We start from the raw sequence: 22,289 nt of genomic DNA, 5'->3' as shown, positions 1-22,289 counted from the left end.
TCGGGGTGGCACTGTCCTACTGCTTCCCCCATCACTAAACCCCCTTCATTCTCTGGCACTTCTCATCTTGGCAGGGTAAGTGAGGAGGGTCTGGGTGGTACCAGAACACAGGTGGGAGCCACGCATTCTTTTGGACCCCTCAGAAAGCAGCGTCTCTCTGGCCCTCTTAACCGCAAAGAGAACTTGACTTGTCTCTGGGCTGGGCCTGCTGGAAAAGCTCTGGGGACTCGCTCATCCTTCTCAAGACCTTCAGCAGGTCAACGCTTCTTCATATTCGCAGGTCATGGCTTTAAACGGGGTCGAGGCCCTGAATAAACTCAGCAGATGGGGCTGGAATCTGCTTGTGGTTAAGATTCAGGACAAAACGGGACCAGCAAGCCAGGCACAGCTGAGTGCCCTCTCATGCACGGTCTGCTGGCAACGCAGGCAGATTCCTTTCCCTTTGGTATATATGTGTGTTACTGGTTTAGTAAAACAAAACATCTGTGCACTTCTCTCCTCAAAAAGAACAATCCAGTTTTCAAGCTGCTGAAACGTCTTTGAAATGGAATATTTGCCAACACTGCCCTCTCTCCCGAAAGCAAGAAACAGGGAGATGTGTCCTCAAAAAGAATTATTTCAAACGCAGACATTACTAAGTTTTACATTTTTTTTTTTCCTTCAAAAGGCTCAGATCTGCTCACGTGTTCACAGAACTGAACGCAAAAGGTGGTTTAAGAAGCAGGACACGAAGCCTTATCCCGGGTAGAAAAGGTTTATTGCTTATAAAAATAAGTTATGGAACAGAACAAAAAACTCGGCATGACAAGGGCTCACTCCAACTATAAAATGACTTAGAACACAGATCCAGGAGGGCTGATGGACCGGCATGGTGAACACACACAGGGAAACACGCTGCCTAACTTCCTCGTCCTGGGTCCTGAGGTGCTCTCTGCACCTCCACACGCCCTCTCCACGGTGTGACAGTCCCGTCAACAGAGGGGACTCTGCTGTTCGCCAAGCCTGAGCGCGCGACGGAAGCGAGCAGGTGGCGGAACTGCCATTCTGGCCATGAAGACACATCTGAGCCACCGCTGTGACGGAGGGCTTGCCTGGGAAGGTGCTGGGTGGGGGTCTGGGGGCCGGCGCGGGGCTGGGGTGGGATCACTGCCGGCAGGTGTCGTGGAAGGCCTCGAGGGTGCGGAAATCCCTCCAGGTGGGGGGCAGGCCGTCCTGCAGAAACTTCCCGCAGCGCTGGCACGGGGCCTGGAACAGCTTTATGTAACTTCTTAGCCAGGTCTAAAAAGAGAAGTGAGGAGAGAAGTGAAAGACACGGATCCGGGTGCTTTCAATGTCATCCTTTCTGCCTAGCCTAATGATCTCTAGGACAGAGGACCTGGGCTGGCCGTGACCCCGGGAGGTGCCCCGAGATTTTACAGAAAGCTCCTTGGAGCATCCACAAGGTCACAGCGCTGCTGAGTCTCAGTTCCAATGCCCCGGGCCCCTCCTGACTAGGGGAGTTTTAAAATAGAAGTCCCTACTCTGGGAGGCAGGCAGGGCTCCCGGAGAGGGGTGCGTGTGAACCTCGGCCCAGCCTCGTGGCTCAGGGGCCACGTGTAACCACATTCCATCCGAGTCCCGGGTCTTCTGAACACCGGCATCAAGCCTCTCCGTGTTCACCACCCAGAGGTGGCCCCAGACACATGCAGATAGAGGGCGAGCGGAGACTTCCCCGCTAAGGTCGAACGCCTTCTTACTAATCTGATTGCACAGGTCACTACTCACTGTCACAACGTGGCCCAGCGCACCTGGGGGGAGGGCGGGGACAACGCGGCGCCACCGACTAACGCAATAAGCGGCAAGTGCACACTCGCGGGTTCGGGGGCAGAGTTCCTTCGGGCATCATACATAAGGATGAGACTCGTAACTCAATTCCCCGACTCAAGGAGACGCACAGCCACGCCAGCCCAAAGTCACGGCGGCCGGCCAGCAAGCGGGGGCGCGTGCCACTGTGATCACTCATGTCGGTTGGAGATCGCTCCTGGGAGACGTCAGCCACGGTGACTGACACAAATCCTGCCGTCTTCATCACAGCGGGCCTCCTGCTGGCTGACCGTGGCCCACCCGTCCTGCCCCCTCCAAAGGCTTGGGGTCTGAGGTTCTGGCAACAGATGTGAGGAGGTCAATGGTCATCCAGTTAAACTATTTATCCTTTCTAAAGGGAAACCAGGCATTATAACACGTTAGGTTAAAAAGCAAGTCTTTCCACCCGCCCAAGAGGCGAGACTGCTGACTGAGAGTGTTCTCCATACATGAGAGAACCGCTCTGTGATGGCGTCACGGAGCCCGGGTCTGCACGTTCAGCCTCCTCAGCGTGGGAGCCCATCAACGAGCCGGGGTGTATTTCCTAGGACGTGAACTACAGGCTCCTAGAAGCTTAGCTGCGGCGGCGAACGTGACGCGGTGGATCGCGGGAGCGCCACTCCACGTGGCTGTCAGCACTGATGGGGACTTGCTAATAGGCCTGCACTCTAGGGGGCAGCCCCCAGGCAGGAGTGAAGCAGGGAGCGTCAGCCCCAGTGAGAGAGGAGCCAACGACGTGAGGGCGTGATGCTGTGGTGCCGAAACAGCGGGCCGCCTCTGCCAGGATGGGGGCCAGCTGTGCGCCCGGCTGAGGCTGACTGGCGGGCATGTGATAACCTGATTAACTGCCTCGGGGGGTGAGGGGGAGGGATGGAGGGCAGAAGGGAGTACTGACATGGAGGACTGATCTCCACGACGTAAGCGTTCTGGTTCCATGTCAAGTCACCAATGGTTAAACCACCAGCTTGAGAAATCCTCAAAGTTAACAAGAGCTGGCGGGAGCTGGCGCACACGGGGAATAGCTGTTTCTGGTCCCTCCCCATCCTGAGCTCTGACCTAAGAGTCTAAGGAGTGGGTGTCTTGGAAGAACGATGTCACAGTGGTTGCTCCAGCACCAAGCTCGGGGCCTGGCACAGATCAGGAAGGAGCTCGATAAACACATACTGACTAAATCAATGCCGGAAGCTGTGTCGGGAGATCACCTCTGAAATCACGTGTTTGGCAATGATAGGAAAACCAGTTAACGGAGTTGGATGTGGTTTATCTTAGATCCCTGCCCAGCTGAAAGGAAGTATCACTTCCGCACTGGGCCGTCTCCCTGGTGAGACCCCTGTGGCTACCTTCTGAGCTGTCTGTCTTCACTTGGGGGGCCAAGGCTTCACTAGGCGTGACCTCTAGAGCCACTTACCATGAAGGAGCGGACCACAACGTCAGGCATCTGGGGCAGCTGGTAGTGGAGCAGGGCGGTGGTGGCATGGTCAGTCACCTGGGAACCAAGGATAAGGACTGGGTCAGAGCCACTCAGAACCAGCAGAGAAAACAAGAAGGTGCTCCTTTTATCTGACGGCTGGTGGAGGAAAAGATACCTAATACAGCCTGGGTGGAAAGCTAGTTAGCAAGGTTGGGGGCAGGGAAGGGGAGGGGAGGAGTGTTGAGAGCAGAAAGGACATAAATATTCATGCCTGGGGCCAAGTGAAGTGTGGAACCTTCCAGCAACTCCAGGTAGGCTGCAGCACCTGAGAAAGGTGTGGCCAGGGGCTGGTGGAGAGGTCAAATGGTGGCGGGTGCCAGCGGCTTTGCCAGCCCCTCCACTGCATGAAACACTGCCTGGACACAGAGGCTCTTTCCAACTGTCTGTGTTCAACTTCAGTCTTTACCCGGGAATGATGTTCCTGACAGCGTAACCGGTCTCTCTCTCTGCCTCCTTTAATTCCCATTCTGTCTCAGAACTTGTAGCTGTATGTGTTCTCCGACCAGGATTCTGCTCATTTCTGAGGATCCTTCCCCGGGGCCTCAGAGACACTACCGTCCTCACCAGCTGTGCCGCTCCCAGTGCGGTCCTCTGTCTGGCCAGCTCCCTGAAAGCTGTGGTCCAGTGGGCCACACCCGCTGTCTCACAACTCCCCCAGCAGGGCCAAGGGCATCACGGCTCTAAGTTCATGCGGGACATCTGGGGACCAGATGGAACGTGTGCTGGGTTTCCGCCCCAGCTCTGCCTGCTGACCTTGATCCATCAAATCTCTCTGGGTCTCAGTGTCCCTCCTGAAAAGCAAAGCGCTGGCCAAAGATCCCCTGTAGTTCTGAAATGTGATGACACCCTGGATCGCTAATGCCTGCCATCCATCAGCAGATGAATAGATTGTTCCTAATTTGATAGCTGTGTTCAAACTCATGGTTTATCTGATTGTCTTCATTAGGGAATCCTGCCATTACAAATGATGTGGTCAAAAGACAAAAGGAAACAAAAACACCAAACAAAACGATCAACTTTGTGAACAAGAGTAATCATGGTCTGCTTGTGTCAACTCGCCTGTCTTCCCGCTGAGAAATGGAATACTTCCTGCCGGATCAGGCTGTGTGTATCTCTTCAGTCAGCACCGCTCCCACCAGGACACCACGACGTGCTGACAGACCTCAGCAGCAGTTAAGCAAACTGGTCAGGTGGAAAGCAGCAGGGCTGGTTTGGTCTGGGTTCCGCAAGGGGCGTTGCGAATGATTCAGAAATTAGTCCACCTGTGTGTCTACACTCAAGGTCAGAGAGCCCACGCCCTGAAGAGCAAGGAGGCAGGCTCCCCAGCTCACAGAACCTCTCGAGGTCATGGCTTCCCCCTGGATGAAATGGTCATGAGTGAACTGCTCATCCTCCAGCCGTGCCCTGGGCCCGCCTGCCCCCTCTCTTCCGCTCTCCCTGGCCCTGGGACTGGCCCTCTCTCCCGCTGGACTTTCAGGGCCTGCCTGGTGGCTAGTGAACTCGGCGAGATGACCAGCTCCGTGCAGGTGAGGATCACGCCCAGCCAGTTCATGCTGTGTCCCCGGGGCCTAGACTATCACCTGCCATCTAGTAGGTGCTCAGCACATGTTTGTTGAATAAAGAAATAAACTATAAAATGGTCATTCACCAAAAGCCACGAACCAGAAACACCTGTGCCGGCTTTCCTGCAAACCAGCCATGGTTCATGTATCCAACCACGCCGAGAAATTCTTACCCAAGTGACTTTCAAGATAAATGGTACTTATTCAAGTGCAAAGACTGTTTTTATTTTAAGAATTTTTTGACAGACAGCTTTCTAAAATGAGCAAGGCTTTGAAAAAAAAACATACAGTAGAATGATAACTTGGCAAAATGGCGGGTCGTGGTTGGCGGGGTGAAATGAACGGCTACAAAACGCAGCGAAGCCAACTGGGCCCCGAGGATGCCTGAGCTTAGAGCTTGGTTCGTACCCATCCAGGTGCCTGCTAAAAAAAAGTCCCACACAAGTGCTATTTATAGGCTCATAAGACAATCCTTACATTTGCCATCACAAAAGAAACGAAGTTTCTGGAGAATTTCTTCTCCTGTTCCTACCATTTATTTTACCTGCCTCTCAGGAAGTCTCTCTGTCGCCTCCCTTCTAAGACACACGGGCCAGTTCTCTGGTCTGCAGACAAGAGTGTACACAAGCACTTGCAGCAGAGAAGCAGGCTGGTGCTGGACGCCCACGTAGGCATCACCCAGGAATGTATTGGAAATGTGAGCTTTTGGGCCCCAGTGCAGACCTAGAATCGAATCTGTGGGGTGGGGGCCCTGAGATCAAGCCAGCCTCTCCAGCTGTTCTTCGGGATCCCAAAATACAGGAGGAGGCAAATGCGAACGGGCACACAGACCCCCTGGGGATCCTGCTGTTCAGTTCAGTTCAGTCATTCAGTCGTGTCCGACTCTTTGCGACCCCATGGACTGCAGCACGCCAGGCCTCCCTGTCCATCACCAGCTCCCGGAGCTCACTCAAACTTAACGTCCATCAAGTCAGTGACACCATCCAACCATCTCATCCTCTGTCGTCCCCTTCTCCTCCCACCTTCAATCTTTCCCAGCATCAGGGTCTTTTCCAATGAGTCAGCTCTTCGCATCAGGTGGCTAAACTATTGGAGTTTCAGCTTCAGCATCAGTCCTTCCAATGAACACCCAGGACTGATCTCCTTTAGGATGGACTGGTTGGATCTCCTTGCAGTTCAAGGGACTCTCAAGAGTCTTCTCCAACACCACAGTTCAAAAGCATCAATTCTTCGGCGCTCAGCTTTCTTTACAGTCCAACTCTCACAGCCATGCATGACCACTGGCTGATTATCACAGGCAGGTGTGGGGTGAGGCCAAGACTGGGCCTTTCCAGCAGCCCCCCAGCAGCTGAGGAGCCAGGCCGCTCAGGAGGCAGGCTAGGGGAAAACGTGCAGTAGAGGAAAAAGGCATTTCCTTCTGGGGCATGAGCGAAGTAAAGGACCACAAACTCGAAGGATCGCTCGTCTTTTTCATGAATCGAAAACAAAGTACACTAGTCAAATCTTGTAGCTACAGTGGGAAGGGGGGTGGGGGCCACGGTCGTGGACCGGTGGGATTCTCCTTATTTCCGGAAGGTGCTCTTTCAGGGCCGTGGGCTGATTTTATGAATCGAGGATAGCCACATTAATGAGAGCTTGTGAGGCACGTGCCCCGCTCACTTACTCCTCACACGCACTGGGTTGGGTCGTCTCCTAGGTTCATTCTGTGTGTGTGTTTTAGTCCCTCAGTCCTGTCCGACTCTGCGACCCCAGGACTGTAGCCTGCCAGGCTCCCCTGTCCATGGGATTCTCCAGGCAAGAATACTGGAGTGGGTTGCCATTCCCTTCCCCAGGGGATCTTGCTGACCCAGGGACAGAGCCTGGGTCTCCTGCTTTGCAGGCAGATTCTTTACCTCTGCTGTGCTGGCTCTTAGTTGCAGCATGTGGGATCTAGTTTCCTGACCGGGGATGAAACCTGGGCCCCTTGCATTGGAAATGCAGAGTCAAAGTCACTGAACCACCAGGGAAAGGTCCCCAGGTCCACTTTATAGACGAAGAAATGGAAACTCACAGGCAACACAGCTGGTGAGGGGCAATGGGTGTGTGCGCCCACACCACCTGCCTCCGGAGATGCCCTGGCCAGCTCTGCGGTCTGTGCACAGAGGCTCCTGTCCCGAGCCCCAGTGTCATCTGCCCACCACCTCCCAGCGCAGCGAAGGATGCAGAAAGCCAGAGTCCCACTGCCAAGTGCAGGTTAGGTCTGGAAATGTGGCTGCCGGACTAACAGGCTTCTCCAGAGCAGGACAAACCACACTAACTAGAAAACATCCTTTTCCAGAAATGGCTGGGGTCACACACCAAAGCTCTGTTTTGGCATCTGGCTCCCAGGCAGGGCACGGATTCAGTTTTCCCATTACTGGGTCAGCAACTTGGCCAAATTTAGGCTCTTTTTCAAAAGGTCCAGTATATTCTCTTCATTGCCAAATGGTGGCAGCTTTTTCTAGCGCTGACACGATCGTTGAATTTCTTCAACTTCCCATCTCCAATTACAGAAATATTTTAGTAGAGGGAAACAAAGCTAACTGGTTTGCTATGTTTTCCTTTCCTGACACCTCCCAAATTTCCTCCCCTGGTTTTCACGTTCCCAGGGCTGAAGTCCAACGCGGTGGGTATGACATGGTCGTCAGATACTGGAGAAATTCACCTGCATTGATCTTCCTTTTTGTCAAAACATTCCATCTTCAGTACTTGTTTTGTTTTACACTTTTTAACAACAAAATTGTTTTTTTTTTTTTTTTTTCCACTCAGCATCCAAGATGTGGGAGAAAAAAACAAGCCTGGGGCAACAGCAACAAAGATGGCTATTAACTAATTTAAACTGACTCCGGGCCAACCCCACCGAGGCTCGGTCCCATTGTGATGTCGAGCTAATGAGATTCTGCTGGGAGATGAAAGCCACCCCGTCCAGCAGCGGAGGCCGCAGAAGGGCACTAATGCTCCCGTGGGAGAGAGGCCATTCTTCCCACCAGTGAGTGCGGGTTTGAAGACAGCGCAGAAGAGATCAAAGCAGATGGTGAACCCAAGGAGAGGGAGGGAGGAGACGACATGAAAGTAACAATAAGCCAAGGAGATAGGGGAAGCGGGAAAGAGGATTGGGAGGAGGGGGGCAGGGGTGACCGTACAGGCAGGAAGAGGATGCCACAGAAAGACAGAGGGCCTCAAGGAGGAGTATGCAGACACCAGGGACTCTGCCAAGAGATGTCCCATCTATCCTCAAGGCCAAGAGAAACTGCAGATGCTCTGGCTCAGTTTGGGGTGTGTTCCCCACCCCCAGCCCCGGCTCGGGCTGGAGTGCAGGGAGGGTGATGCCTCTATTGTTGCCAACACACCCACTCTGCTCTGTGAAACTGACTCCCAGTTTTTTCCTCCACCGATCAAGCTTACAAACCACCCCCCTTCCCAGGCTCAGAGAGGCAGAAGAGGTCTTCCTGCACCCAAACTGACAGGGAACTCAGCTCAGAAGAAGAGAGAGGAGTCTTTCAAGAGACCTTGGAACAGCTGCCAGTCAACACGCTGGAAGAGACGCCAGTCACAACAAGCCTCTGGAAGCTCCCTGGCCATATTGTGTGCAAAGAGCTGACATCGACAGGGTCCCGGTGAGGTCACGAGCTGTTTCAGCTGAACCCTACGTGGAACCGCCTGCAGCCAGGGCAGGGCTCCGAGTCGACAGCGACTGAGCACCGGTTCTGAGCGAGGGCTGGTGTACACCACGCGCCTGGTGAGGAGCCAGGGCTGCGGGGCCAGACTGCGCCCGTTTGGATCGTGCCTGTCACTTAGGAGCCAGGTGGCTGTGGACGAGGATTAAATGCATCAATACAGGGACAGTGCGTGAAAAGGGGCTGACACCCACCCAGCGGGAGTCACCCTCCCCTTCCCCACAACCCTGGGAGGAGGCTACGAACAGGGGATGACTTCCACTCCAAGTGAGGGAGCGAAGCCACAGGGAGGTGACATGCCCAAGCCAAGCGGCTCCTGAGCAGCAGGGCAGGGCCCCAGGGTTGGGGGGGTGGATAGAGCCTGCGGGGTAGGGGGTACAGACAGGAGGCAGAAAAGGCCATCTCCCCACTGGGAATGGAGCCCAGGATTCTCAGATGGAGGCGGGACTCAGTCCCAAGCCTATTCATGCCGCCTAAGCTCTCCCCACCAACATTCTCCCCACTGGCGCGGCTGCCCTCCGCCTCCCCCACCGGAAGCTTCTGCCCTTCCCGCTCAACGGCCCACCCAGGACCCCCCAGAGCTCAAGAGGGAATGAGTCTCCTGGCCCTGCAGAAAGAATGAAGGGGGAAACGGCAGGTAAAGCCAGCAGTGTCAAGTCAGGTGTGCACCTGTGTGCATCAAGGAAAACTAAAAGCAGAGTCTGGCAGGGGGGCTGCTGTTGCAGGGGTGGTTTTGGCACTCAGAGCCCACTCTTCCCTCCACGTGTGCCCGCCTCCAGCTGTGGGGGGGCGGGTGGAGAACAGGTTCAAGTCCTGCTAGGCTACTTTCTGCTGAAGGCTGGCCCCTCAGGGCCTGGGTTTGATGGTGGCCAGATAGGCTCTGTTCTTTGTCCATCAAAGTGAAAGTCGCTCAGTCCGGTCTGACTCTTTGCAACCCCATGAAGTATATGGTCCATGGAATTCTCCAGGCCTGGATACTGGAGTGGGCAGCCTTTCCCTTCTCTAGGGGATCTCCCCAACCCAGGGCTTGAACCCAGGTCTTCCGCATCGCAGGCGGATTCTTTACCAGCTGAGCCACAAGGGAAGCTCAAAGGGGAGGTGTCCGTAGGGGAGAACAAAGGACAGAGGGGTGATACGCAGAAAGGGTCAGTGAGATGCGGGGAGGGCACCAGGCCTCCATCCCCCAGCAGTTTCCTCCTTTAAAAAGAATGTGCTGTATTTCGTGGTGGCCCGGGAACTGTCCTCAGGGATTCCTGAGTCCACTATGGTTGCAGGATCATCCTGACTCTGTGCGGGCTTCCAGGCCAGAGGGCACAGCTGGTGTTACAGCAGAGTAAGGCGTTCAGACTCGGGAGGTGGGCCGCCGGGCACCACCCCCCAGCTTCTAGGAGGCAGTCTAGCCGGGCGCCAGGCTCTGTGTGGTTAAAAAGCTCCTCCAGGGGGACTCTGATTTCAGCAGAGTCAGGAACCACAGGTGAACAGGCCACTTCCCACCCCGGACAGCGGCTCCCAGCACCGCAGAGCCCTTCCTCAGGCAGGCAGTGGACGGACGGCACCGAGAGCACAGCTTCTGCCCGCACGCAGCCCACGACGCCCAGGGCCTCGCCTGCTGAGTCAGGGGAGCTGGGGCCTCTGCCTCTTAAAAGTCCATCCCGCAAGATTAATAAACAGGAGAAGTTAAGTGCCCGAGTGTTTAGAAGTTGCTTATTTCAAAGAGTCTGGTAGAGACCCAGATCTGGCTCTGCTCCAGCAGGGCCGGCTCGCACCCGCTGTGAAGCGGGAGCATCTCGATGCAGGCATGACCGTGAACAAACGGCAGCGAGGGGGTGCGGGGAAGATGACCTGGAGCTGTCGGGAGGCCAGGGCTCCGGCCTGGGTTCCTCACTAATTACCTGGGTGACCTTGGCCACATCACTCCCCCCACTGGCCTTCAGTAAAAGAGGCGGGGATCACTGGGCGCCTCGAGGTCTCGCTTTCGTGGGCGCTGCTGCAGGGCCTAGACTGAACGCCCCGAGGGCGCCCTTGTGTCATGCGCCGCCCTCGGGCCAACCGGAGAGACATGAAAGCCCTCTGTTCTTCTAGAAAAGACAAGCTGGTCCCAGGAGGCGGCAGGGGCACCGGGTCCTGCCTGCCTCCACCTGCTGTCCTGATGGGATGTCAGCCTCACGGGGTCCTCAAATTCTGGGCCGGTTACCAAGAGCTCAGAACCAGGGAGACCATCAGCACAGCGGTGTTCTTGGGAACCTCTTCCCATCTCCACTGGTTTCAGACAGACTGCAGCACAGACTAGCAGGCAGCAAAGCCAAACATTTGTTACTTTGTTGTGAGCACGCTGCTTCTGCGACTCAAGGCAATAAAAAAGAAACTTTCATCTGCGGGATACACTTGAAGGCTAAGAGTCTGGGTCTCCACGCTGGGTAGAGACAGACCTGCCCTTAATGAGAGGGACACTGGGAATCTTGTGGAATGAGAAAATTCTTTGTGGGTCTGGGAGTCAAAGAAATGAACCGAGCATGTTAAATGTTTAGAGAGACAGCAGAGCTGCCCCAAGGGTGAGCACTGGTTTTATGGAGAATATTGAAAACAGTCCCAGAAGGACTCATTCCATAAAAAGAGGAACCATCACTGTTTTAAAACTGAGCTATGAAGTCCTGAAAGTGCTGGGGGCTGGGGGCGATGCTGAGCAGTGCAGAGACTGACTTGCAACGCTGGGACGAAGTCCGGGAGGCTGTAAGCATGGGGTTTCATTTTCATCATTTGGCTCGAATCTCTAATCCGTACCCTGGATTTGTGTGCCACGGGTTCACACGCCCAGAGGCCTGAGGAGGAAGCATCGCGGTCCAAGGGGACTAGGGATTTACTTAGACAAGATCAATGTTTCCTTCTGTGCTGATGAAGGAGCCATATGCATGAGGGCTTATAACTAACTGTCCCCCGGCAACGCTGTGGGGCTGATAGAGACAGGGCTGTCTGGGCGGGAACTGGGGAGCAAAGATGGACACTGCTCCATCCTGTGCAAAACCCCTCCTTGTGGCTTTGAGATCAAGTTCTGTTTGAGAAGGATGAGGTCTTGTTTGTAAAGTACAGAACATGGCCTGGGGCAGGTAGACTGGGGCCTCCACAAAGAAGTTTTTGTCTGGTGTGAGGGGTTTCCAATCTGACCCTCTTGGAAGTCCCAGCCAGGATGCCACCAATGCCCCAAAGCAAAGCCCCTCAGTGCCCGGGACTTTCAAGCAGACTGGCTGCAGATCCTCCGGAGGCAGACGTGTCTCCCCCAGGCCACTCGGCAGCCGCCTGCAGGAGCCTTCCTGACATGGGAGCACGTGTATGTGGTCCTTGATGACCAGGGGCCTGGTCCTGTCTCCACTGAGCCCCACATCACACCCCAGTGACACTGCTGCCTTAGCAACCCCTCCTCCCAGACTGGCTTCCCTGACTCTGCTCTGCCCTCAAGCCTGGAATGCCCTGGCCCTGGCTAACTTCTTCTCCCCCCCGGGAGATTTAGGCCAGGGGGCTCCACCCCCATCCCGGGCTCTCCTGCACCCCCAGCACACCCTGTGGACATTCTGGTTCTGTGCTTGCCCGGCTGTGACTACAAGTCCCTGCCTCGCCGCAGGCGATGCTCTGCACTGGCTCCACTCACCCGGTAGGACCCCAAGAGAAGGAGAGATGGAGAAGGCAGGATGCGATGGATTTATTTTTGGCTGGTGGGGTTAGGGGAGCAGACTAACGGGGGGGTGTTCAGGGGTGGGAAAAGCTGAGGTCATGGGGTAGCCTGGGGAGGAACACCTGGGTGAACAGAAACCCTACGGCGGCCTCGAGGGAACTCTCCAGTCCTGACCAGCTCCGTGCAGCTTCCCTGGGTGGCTCAAGGGTCAAGAATGTGCCTGCAATGCAGGAAGATGTGGGTTTGATCCCTGGGTTGGGAAGATCCCCTGGAGAAGGCAATGACATCCCACTCCAGCATTCCCCCCTGGGAAATCCCATGGAGAGAGGCGCCTGCACAGCCCGCGTGGTGGCAGAGTCAGACAGACAGTGACTAAGCCGCCACAAGGGCCTTTGCAGGGCGAGAGGAGGCCCTCGCAAAAGGTACTTCACATTTCCCAGGATTAAGGAACCAAGACTCCTCATTCAGCTGAATGAAGAAAGTTCAGTGCTCTCCAGATGGTAAAACGCCAGGCTCTGCTGCTGGCTGCCGGCAGAGCCCAAGCCCGAGGACACCTGAATTGCTCTGTACCCACTTGGTGTGATGTTATTTTCTGCGGGAACAGCCTGGTGGTTAGAGAAACACATCCAAAGACATCTGGGCTCCCAAGAATACAGATAATACCACCTACTTGCCCCATGAAACTGATGCAACCGCAGGAGAAAGAGCAGACGTTGCAGAGCCCAAGAGCCGGCTCTGCTGCCGTGGCGCTGGGAGCCTCTCGGCAGCCCTGCTGGGTGGGGAACGCTCCCATCTCAGGGGATGGCCAGAGGGGCCACCAGCCCTCTCAGGACACCAAGGCACTGTTTCAGGTCCCGGGACCTTGATTCTACATCAGCCCGTCAGGGCTGCCCAAAGGGTACTGCTGGGGGGGGTGGTCTGTAATTTGGGGTGCCGATTCCGTGAGGCAGGTACCCTTATGCCTTTTGTTTCACAGATGAGGGGACTGAGGCAAGGGAGGCCACACGGGGAGTAGTGGCCAGCCCAGGTCTGAACACGCGGCAGCCTGGCCGGACTGCCTCTCTCTGGACTGGTCACGGTGGGGAATGTGACCAGTGAGGCTGAGCCTCATGGTGGTGCAGTGGGGGGGACAGGCACGTTGCCGGGAACGTGCTGGGGGTGTGGGAAGGAGTCTGGGGGAGGGCAAGAGGCCGGGCTTCCCAGAAGCAGCTGCTAGGCTCTGCCCCAGGGCACACGCATCTCAGGCAAGCCCTCAGGAAGAAGGAAGCTACGAGATGAGAGCAAGTCCTCTGCGACTCCTCTAATGGTAGAGACCACAAACCACTTCCAGCCGGCAGGCGGGCTTTCGTGCTTTGCGGTAACTCAAGCCTGGGTCTGCGGGAGGCTCTTGGTCATGACCACCCTCTGTGGAGGTGCAGGGAGCCTTGCAGAGGCAGTAAGGTGGGAAAATAAGCGATCAACCCTATCCTGCTTTAGAAGCTTGTGAATATTTAAGAGACAATGGGGTGATTAAGGCTCAGGGTGAGCAGAAGGCCCGCCCCCCCGGTCCCCGCCTGTTCTCAGCTCCCAGGGCCCTGGGCTGACACTAAACGGCATCCCCTCCTCCCTTCTTTCTGCTGACCCAGTGTAGTCAATGCAGTCCGGCTCTCCGCTCAGGGAAGGGCTGCCCTCTGGGATGACCCTGGAACTGTCCGTCACCTCTCCTGTCCTGAAGCTTGTCGACAGCCCAAGGCTTGGCTCCTTCAGCGTCACCCTGCCATCGCTCACGGAGACCACCAGCAGGAATCTACCTTCCTTCACGAAGCTGCCCCTCAGCCCTTCACTGGCCAAAGGTGCTCCCTTGGCTTTTCCGATTGGGACTACGAAGACACACCTGGGAGGCAGAGACAAAAGCACGGAACCGGGACGCCAACGCCACCATATCTGGTCCATTGTATGTGCTCGCCTTTTGGAAAAGGTTAGCGTTTAAGAGAAAAGGGGACAAAACAGAGGCCCTTCCTATAAATGTGAGACCCCTTTTGGGGTTGGGGGCTGTCCCCTCTAGGTGCAGGGCCTCTGCTGATGGCCTCATCTGAGCGGGACACCCGACAAGAGCAAGGACAGAGACCTGGCAGAAGGTAGGGCTCTCACCACAGCCACAGCCCTTCCAGGGCCTTCTCTGTGCTGTCTGAAGAGGGGCTTCTGGAAGGAAACGGGAATGAGCTAGTGGGAAGATCCTTAGATATTCTAAAGCACAAGACTGAAAAGAACTGAATGAGTATTTACTGAGCCCCTCTGGGGATGTTCGATGCCACAGCAGGTACAGACATGCACAGCCCTAAGCAAGAGGCGAGTCCTGTCCTCTGGGAACACCCCACGTTGGGACAGCCCCCCTTCCTGGGCTTGGAACTGGTGACAAGTTAGGTTTGTCACGGGCTATCTGGGGAGGCTGGAGGAGAAAATGGCAACCCACTCCAGTGTTCTTGCCTGTGAAGTCCCATGGATCGAGAAGCCTGGCGGGCTATAGTCCATGGGCTGGCAAAAGAGCTGGCCAGGACTTAGCCAACGAGCAACAATGTGGATAGGCACTTGGTTTATGCGAGGAGCTCAGTGCCTCAGAAATTTCAGAGAACTGACTTTTCTGGGACAGAATCTCATCTGTTGACAAGTTCTGGGTAGCCACTTAATAAAGCTTCCCCTGGATAAAGCCTCCCCCAACAGAGGCCAGTGTTGGGATTGAAGCCTGAATGAGGGAGTGAACAAACAAATGAGTGAACCCAAGAATGGAAGAGCAGTGGCGGCCAGCCCACCTTCCACGGCCAAGCTCAGTAAGGGACTGAAGGGGTTCCTCTTCCCTATGCTGCCCCTAAAATACAGACCGAGGCAGTCCTGGACACCTGGGGCTGCGACTTCTGTGCTCTCCCCTGAGTGAAAGGGCTGGGGTGCAGGCCGGACCCTCCGATGCCACCTCTTCGTCCCCGCCAGCCTACCTGGGGCTGCGAGCCCTCCCCCTCTCTCTGGCCTCCCTGCCAGGATTTAACTCACTAAGTAGCTGCAGAGTTGCTCCCGCTCTTCCCAAGTTACTGGATGAAAATGCCCACTGTTTTGAAGAGAGGAGGTTAAAGATCAAAACAGTGAGTGCCCCTGCAGAGTTTAAATGTCAGAAAAATCCAAACACGCTTGAAACCTTTCCCGGCTCTTTGTGATTCTGCCCTTTTAGACGGTCCCCCCTATTTCCAAGCTCCATTCTCTGAATCTGCTCTGCTGGAGACTTGCCGGCTATAAAAAGCTCCTTCGCCCCAGGACCGAGTGCACAGCGCCTCCGGGGCACCGCGGTAAATGACGGGGGCCTGTTGGCAGCCGCGGACCCACGGCCAGCTGTCCCTGGCCTTCCACTGCGCCCCACCACCGGGGAAGGGGGCTAATGAGGACGAGGGAAAGGGCTCGCCGACAGGCCCTGTAGCAGACAAAAGGCAGGTCATGCTAGCTTCCGGGGGTCGGATTTACCTTGGTACCGTGCGTGCTCGTCTTTAACCTGGGGAGCCAGGATCACACTGAGGAGAATTTGACAGGTATGAGTTTCCAGAAATAAAAAGGCAACTGTGAGCTTGGCATGGCTCTGTGAGTCAATGCCCCCTCCCAGCCCCAGCTTTGTCACTTTGCGGGGAAAGACCTGGGAGGGCTTTCCGCCTTCCCGTCGGGTCTCTCTGCAGTGGCCACCGCTGCTACTTGTGGGCAAGAAAACACACACGATTCGCAGCAACTGCAACCACATAATGACTGCCTAGGAAAGGGAGTGCTAGGGCTCGACCCCAGGGCAATGCAGAGAGTGCTCCCCAAGCGATGCCCGGACAGCCATTCTGGCAGCCAGTGTCCCCATCTCAGCGCTGGGGCTCAGCTCCGCCATCTACCTACACGGTGAGGACACATTCCTGCCTGAGAAATGCCTTCTCGCTGGTGACCAAGGATCCTCCCTGACCTCGCACTTTCTCAGTCACTTTGACTTCTGTTCCAGGTCGATCTTCCTGGATCAGGGTTGCTCAGTGAGTCTCCCCTGGTCGGGCTGCTGGGTGGGCGTCAGCGGGTGGATGATGGGCAGAAGGGAAGGCTCACCACTGCGATCCCCAGCAGTGTCTTTCTGGGAAACACTACAAGAAACATCAATCAGGACACCTAGACTTTAAGTGGGCAGACAGGAAGAAAACAGAATTCTAAGAAAAAGCTGATACTAAAAAGCCGAGTTGGGAAATGCCGCCACGTCATCTCTTCCTTTGGCATGTTGAGTTTGAAACGCTGAACATCATCCCGTCAACTGGACCCGGCCTTCAGAATCTGCAGGGAACATGTGGCCCCGGCCTTGCTTTTAGTGAGCGGTCTGGTTGTGGCATAGATAGGGCTGCCCTCCGACCTCCAACACGGTCTGAGATGAGCACAATGAAGTAAGCCCAGTGCGGTCATAACCCTGCCCCGCCGTGATTCCACACTACACATTCCTCATCCTCTTCACCAGCGTCTCCCAAGAGAACAAGATCCCGACGCCCTGCCACGCGACTATGATGATAAAGGATTCAACTCAATTCTGTGCTACGTCATTTTCCAATATATTTCTTCATTTGACAGCAAAGAGACAATGCTTCAGGAGGGAAGGGAGTGGACTCTGTAATCCAGTAACTATTACCTGCCCGTGAAATGAGAAAAAGGACCTTAACATCACCTGCCTTTCGTTCTCATCAGAAAGCACTCTCTCCTGCCTCCAAATTGTCACTCTTTATAATCTAGTGCAGGTCAGTCTCAGAGGTCAAGTCCATTTAGTTAAAATACAGGTGAGGGGAGGGATGACTGCTCTCCACAAACACAGCACGCCATTCACCAGCCGAGAGAAAGTCCCCATCTCTACCAATTCTTCCACTTCCACTGCTTCGAACAGGTTACATCAACTACAAGGAGGGAAGTGGTGGGTGCGCCAGAGTCTCTCCAACTAGCTAATATCAAATTTTAAACCCTGCCGCATCGTGTTTTTAGTTTTAAAGACATATAAAGAGCGATTGGCAGGTTATTTTTAGGGGCAGTAGAATATAAATATAGCACTCTCTCTCTAAACCCGTGCTTCACCAAATCTGTGTTTCACACATTTTACAACTTCCTAATAAACTTTCCGCTTGCATTCAAAAATACTTAATACCACACAGAACGTTAAAAAATTTATTTGCCAAGGCAAGCCTGGGCAAGGCCCTCCCTCATGAAGGGTATTTGAATGGAAATTGGACCATTGTTAAAATCCCAGGTTATCGGTCTGTGATGCTGGGGGGCTGGGGGCGGGGGGCGGGCGGTGGAGGGGCTGAAGTCATCGCCTGCCTTCCCTGGAGCCAGAAAGTAACGAACTGCAACACCAGAGGACACGAAGATAAACCAGATTAAAAAAACAAAACAAATCCAAACCATTTTAATGTTCCTCACTGTGGGAGGGAAACAAGATACAGATAACAAGCAGCGTTCTTTCTCCTCAGAATGCTTTTCAACCAGCTCCTGGGGGAGAAACGACAAGAGCTGTTGGCATGGACAGAGTTAGTAGTTAAGGCCGAGGCTCTATGTGAGCTGAACAGGTACAGTGGGTCTGGTCACCTAGATAAGAGCGCCTGGATTAACATGGTGTCGCCTATGCTAGCCTCACGTGACTATGGACGTCTTTCCTTTAGGGGCTGGACCCAGAGAGGGAGGCTGTTTTTCCCTTTCTGTATCTGGGTACCTCAGGTGGGTAAAGACATGTTAGAAGAGTCCACACTATGATTTTTCTTTTCAAGATGAATTTTAAATTTCAGACTAATTTCTGGCCTACAGAAACGCTGCAGAAATGGTACATACAGTGTTCCCACAGACCCTTTACCCAGTTTCCCCGCTGTTAGCATCTGTCATTACCAGGTAGGGTCATCACAACCAAGAAACCAATGTTGGTTACTTGTGACTGAGTCCAGCCCAGGCTTTATTTGGATTTCACCAGTTTCTCCATTAGTAAGTCCTTCCTGGCTCAGGATCCAATCCGGGGCAGCACGGTGCACACAGCCGTGATAAGACCAGGACGTTCTCCTGCTTGCACACACTCCCTAGACAAGTGGGGGTGAGCCTCAGACGCTCCCCAGCCCTGGACATCTATCCCTGGCTTCCCCCTTTCACTGGAGAGGGGTCCAGAGAGCGCTGCGAACTGAGGTACGTCAGTCACCATCAGAGGCTGGTCCATCATGCTCCTTTGATACGAAGCCCAGAAAGAAAGTGAAGTCGCTCAGTCGTGTCCAACTCTTTGCGACCCCATGGACTATAGCCTACCAGGCTCCTCAGTCCATGGAATTTTCCAGGCAGGAGTACTGGAGGGCGTTGCCATTTCCTTTCCCAGGGATCTTCCCGACCCAGTGACTGAACCCGGGTCTCCTGCACTGCAGGCAGATGCTTTACCGTCTGAGCCGCCAGGGCAGCCCACGAAGCCCAGGGCCCACGCCTTAATGGGAACAAGGTTTCCCTTTGGATGAGAAAATGTTCTAGAACTTGACAGAGGTGATGGTTGTACAATGCTGTGAAAGTACTAAAAGCTATGGAACTGCTGACTTTAAAACGATTAGAAATGGTTAGTTTTGTTACATGAATTTCGCCTCAATTGAAAAAACCACCACCACTATCCTATGCTGAGCTACTGGCATACCCCGGACACAGCTGTTACTCAAGTGGGGTAACTCGGGCCCAGCTCTGAAAATCCTGTCCTTCCTCCACACCAATCCCTCCAGTGGTCCCTCACTGATTTGAGAATAAAATTCAAGTTCTGCACCAAGACTGAGAGGCACCTGCCGGCCGGGCCCCAAATCCCTCTCTCCCACCTGCCCTCCGTCTGTCTGCTCCATCACACGGGCCCCCGTGGTGCAGGGCTATGCCAAGTCCCCCCCTCCACACGGGGTTCAGCGCTGCACTTCCTCAGCCTGGGACCCTCTCCCCATGGCTTTCTATACGGTTGGCTTCTTCAACTGCCTCCTGTCTCGGTTTAACTCATGTTGCTTTATAAAGGACTCCTGTGATCACTCTGATGTGAAGGAGACCCTCCTGTCCCTGACCACGGCCCCCAGGTAACAGCCTGGAGTCCCTTCCTGACCCTCTCTCCCTGTTTGTTTCCCCTGTAGCACTGAGCCCAGAACCTGCACACGGCAAAGGGGCAAATAAATAACTGCTGTTGAACGAGGAGGCAACAAGTGGACTGACGGCCTCCTCTATCATCTGCACTGCTGGATGGAAGCAGAGACAGGCTGGGGGGCACAGAAGGAGGCTGGTGCCCTGCAGGGGAGCTGGCCTGAGAGCTGTGGGAGGCGCCCTCAGAAGCCCCAGGCACTGAGCTGGTCCAGGGAAGGGACCCTTCCACCACTGGGGGCTGGAAATGGATTTTCTCTGGTCACATTTCCTCTTTTTCTGACATCTCCCAGATAGTATTTCTCTTTCAGGGAGCCCGACACCTGAAAAAGATGTACCCCACACTGTAGTACAGAGTGGGGGTGGGGGCAGGGTGAGGGTGGGGCCAGCCTGCCTCCTTCAGCCCAGCCTTAAGGCACGTGTGTAGATTACAGGGCTGTGGGAAACTGAATTTAAAAACTGTGTGGTGGGACTTCCCTGGTGGTCCAGTGGTTAAGAATCCACCTGCCAAGGCAGGAGACAAGGGTTCAATCCCTGGTCCGGGAAGATCCCACATGCTGTGCGGGGGAGCTAAGCACCACAGCCACTAAGACCACAGGCCCTGGAGCCCAGCGCTCCACAGCAAGAGAAGCCAGCGCAACGAGAGGTCTGCGCTCCACAGCCAGCGTGGCCCCCGCTCCCTGCGACTAGAGACAGTCCGCACACGGCAACAAAGACCCAGCACAGCCAAAAAGAAATAAATAAACAAACAAAACTGTGGGTTGATCTTGGGAGAACTCAAAAGCCTCTGATTTTTTCTTAAATGTATGATTGTTACATAGTAAAATTTGCCCTTTGTAGGCATTTAGTCTGTGAGTTTTGAAACATACAGTTGTGTGATCCCATAATTACAACAAAGGGTATTACCATCACCCAGACATGTTCTTCGATACCCCTCCGGGGACCATCTCCTGCCCTCACTCCCAAGCCCTGGCAATCACTGCTCTGATTTCTGTCACTGATGTTTTGTCTTTTCCAGAATGTCACATAAATGGAATCCCAGAGTGAGCAGACTTCTGGGTCTGGCTTTTTCACTTTTTAAAAGGTCTCTGATTTAAGACCAATATTTCCACATCGAAGTCATCGAATTTCCCTAAAAGCCTCTTGAGGAAGAAGCAAAAAGGAAAACTCACCTTCTGAAACACTTGATAGTTGGATTTGGACCATATATCAAGCTGTGGGGGGAAAGAGATAAAATATCAGCATCCATTTTAGAACTGTGGACTCCAAGAAATGATATTACAACTACTGTTACTAAGCTTGAAAAAATCCTATAATTATAAGAAACACACATGCTGGGATTTCTTCTTTATCAACTGTGGTGATTTAAGGAGATGAAATGAAGAGACATAAAGAAGGCAGCGTGAGGTGCCTGCCGGGCCCACGGCCCGAGAGCTGAGCCCCGTGCTCACCTTTCTGACGCTGAGCCCACCCCGGTGCGCCTGCGTCGCTCGACTGCCGCCGTCAGTGCTGCCCCGGGGCCTCTGCCCCTGTGGCGCCTGGGCTGCTTCCCACAAACCCTCACACAGCTCCTCGCACACTTCCTTTGGCTCAAGCGTCACTTGTCGGAGGGGCATCGCCTCTGTCTTAAAGTATCATCCCCGTACCTGTTGTCTTGCTTCTCTTTATCCTTTCAAAAATTAAATATTTTCATCACACTTAAAACTGACTGGTGCTTTATTTCTTTTGTTTACACTGTCCTGGCACAGGACGGGCCATGTCACAGGCACACGGGGAGGAAAGCAGACTCCCGCTGGTGAGTACCTGCTCCCTGCCAGGCCCGCACTGGGCCTTCCATGTGCCTTGCCCCACCACTCCCCAGGACGAGCCCGGGGAGCTGGTCCTATCAGCAACCTCCCTTCCCAGATGGTGAGACTGCGTTTGGAGCCATTCGACTGCCCATGGTAATCTGGGGAAGCTTCTTATGGATGGGTTTGCTTGGTGGTGCTCAAACCTGGCTGGCATCAGAGGCCCTGAGGAAAGTCTTTGTTTTTTAATCTACAGATTTTTTGGTCCCTTCCCTGGAATGTCTGAATTAGGAGGTCTGGAGTGGGCCCGAGAATATATTGATTTGTCCATGTGTTTTCACAGGGCTCCATAGGTTCACTGTGATGAAGCCCTGTGTCAGGAACCCTTGGTTGGGGAAACAGAGGTCTGAGATGAAATGTGGGCAGAGTTCAGAGTCCAGTCCTTGGGCCACACTCGGTCTTGCACGGGGTGCTCCGTGGCTCAGTCTAACCAAAGCCACTCTGGTTTGACAGGTTGTGTGAGAAATGAAATCAATGCCTTCTCACTGTTTCAGGAGGTCAGGACAAGAGGGAGTATGGCGAAACCAGAACTGCCCCCAACACAGGGAGGGAGCAGTGCAGGTTAAAGGGGGGCCGTCAGGAGGCCCCACGCGCGCAGAAGTCAGCTTTAATACACGGGTTCAAGAGTGGGGCAGACTGAAATGCCCGGTCACTGGGCCTCTTGAGATCTGCCTTTGGAGTTGGCCGCTGGTCACGGTGGGAAGCTGAGACACGGCTGCTTCAGCCTGTGTGTGGTGTGCTGACTCTCGAGCGACTGGGAGCATAGGGAGCTGTCAGCTGGGGATGCTGCTCCGGGGAGACCGGAAGTGCTGCGCCTGATGTGGGGCAGGCTGGAATTCTGTCTCTGTTCTGAGGGCTTTCTGAAAGCTGTCCTCGGAAGGGAAAGGTTGGGCTGGGAACAGGCATGCGTGCCGTTCTTCTGGCTCTTCCTGCTCATAAGTAAAAGGACCTGGGTGGTCTGGAGGAGACCCCCACCCTCTCTGGTCCTTGGTAGGTTCCTGTTGGAGAGGGTAAGTTTAGCAGATCCAAGCCCAGGAACAATGAAGGAAGAGCTGTGACTGA

At 54.5% G+C, this 22,289-nt stretch overlaps 1 protein-coding gene across 2 annotated transcripts in view; it reads right to left on the bottom strand.

The window, feature by feature from the left end:
- Nucleotides 1–741: 741 nt before the first annotated feature.
- The window catches only part of MED27 (mediator complex subunit 27), a 218,776-nt gene continuing 197,228 nt past the window's right edge, over nt 742–22,289 (bottom strand). Inside the window, exons 6-8 of one of the 2 annotated variants that reach the window (XM_061154346.1) lie at nt 20,553–20,594; nt 3,251–3,328; nt 742–1,278 (exon numbers count right to left, since the gene is read on the bottom strand). In XM_061154346.1, the coding sequence (XP_061010329.1) occupies nt 1,144–1,278; nt 3,251–3,328; nt 20,553–20,594 (255 nt within the window). In that variant the 3' untranslated portion in view covers nt 742–1,143. The remainder of the gene's footprint in view (nt 1,279–3,250; nt 3,329–20,552; nt 20,595–22,289) is intronic. The other variant, XM_061154347.1, reaches the window with a different exon arrangement.

The sequence above is a fragment of the Dama dama genome, chromosome 11 (assembly GCF_033118175.1).
Source record: "Dama dama isolate Ldn47 chromosome 11, ASM3311817v1, whole genome shotgun sequence".
NCBI lineage: Eukaryota > Metazoa > Chordata > Mammalia > Artiodactyla > Cervidae > Dama > Dama dama.
This window is presented reverse-complemented; position numbering and strand designations above follow the sequence as displayed.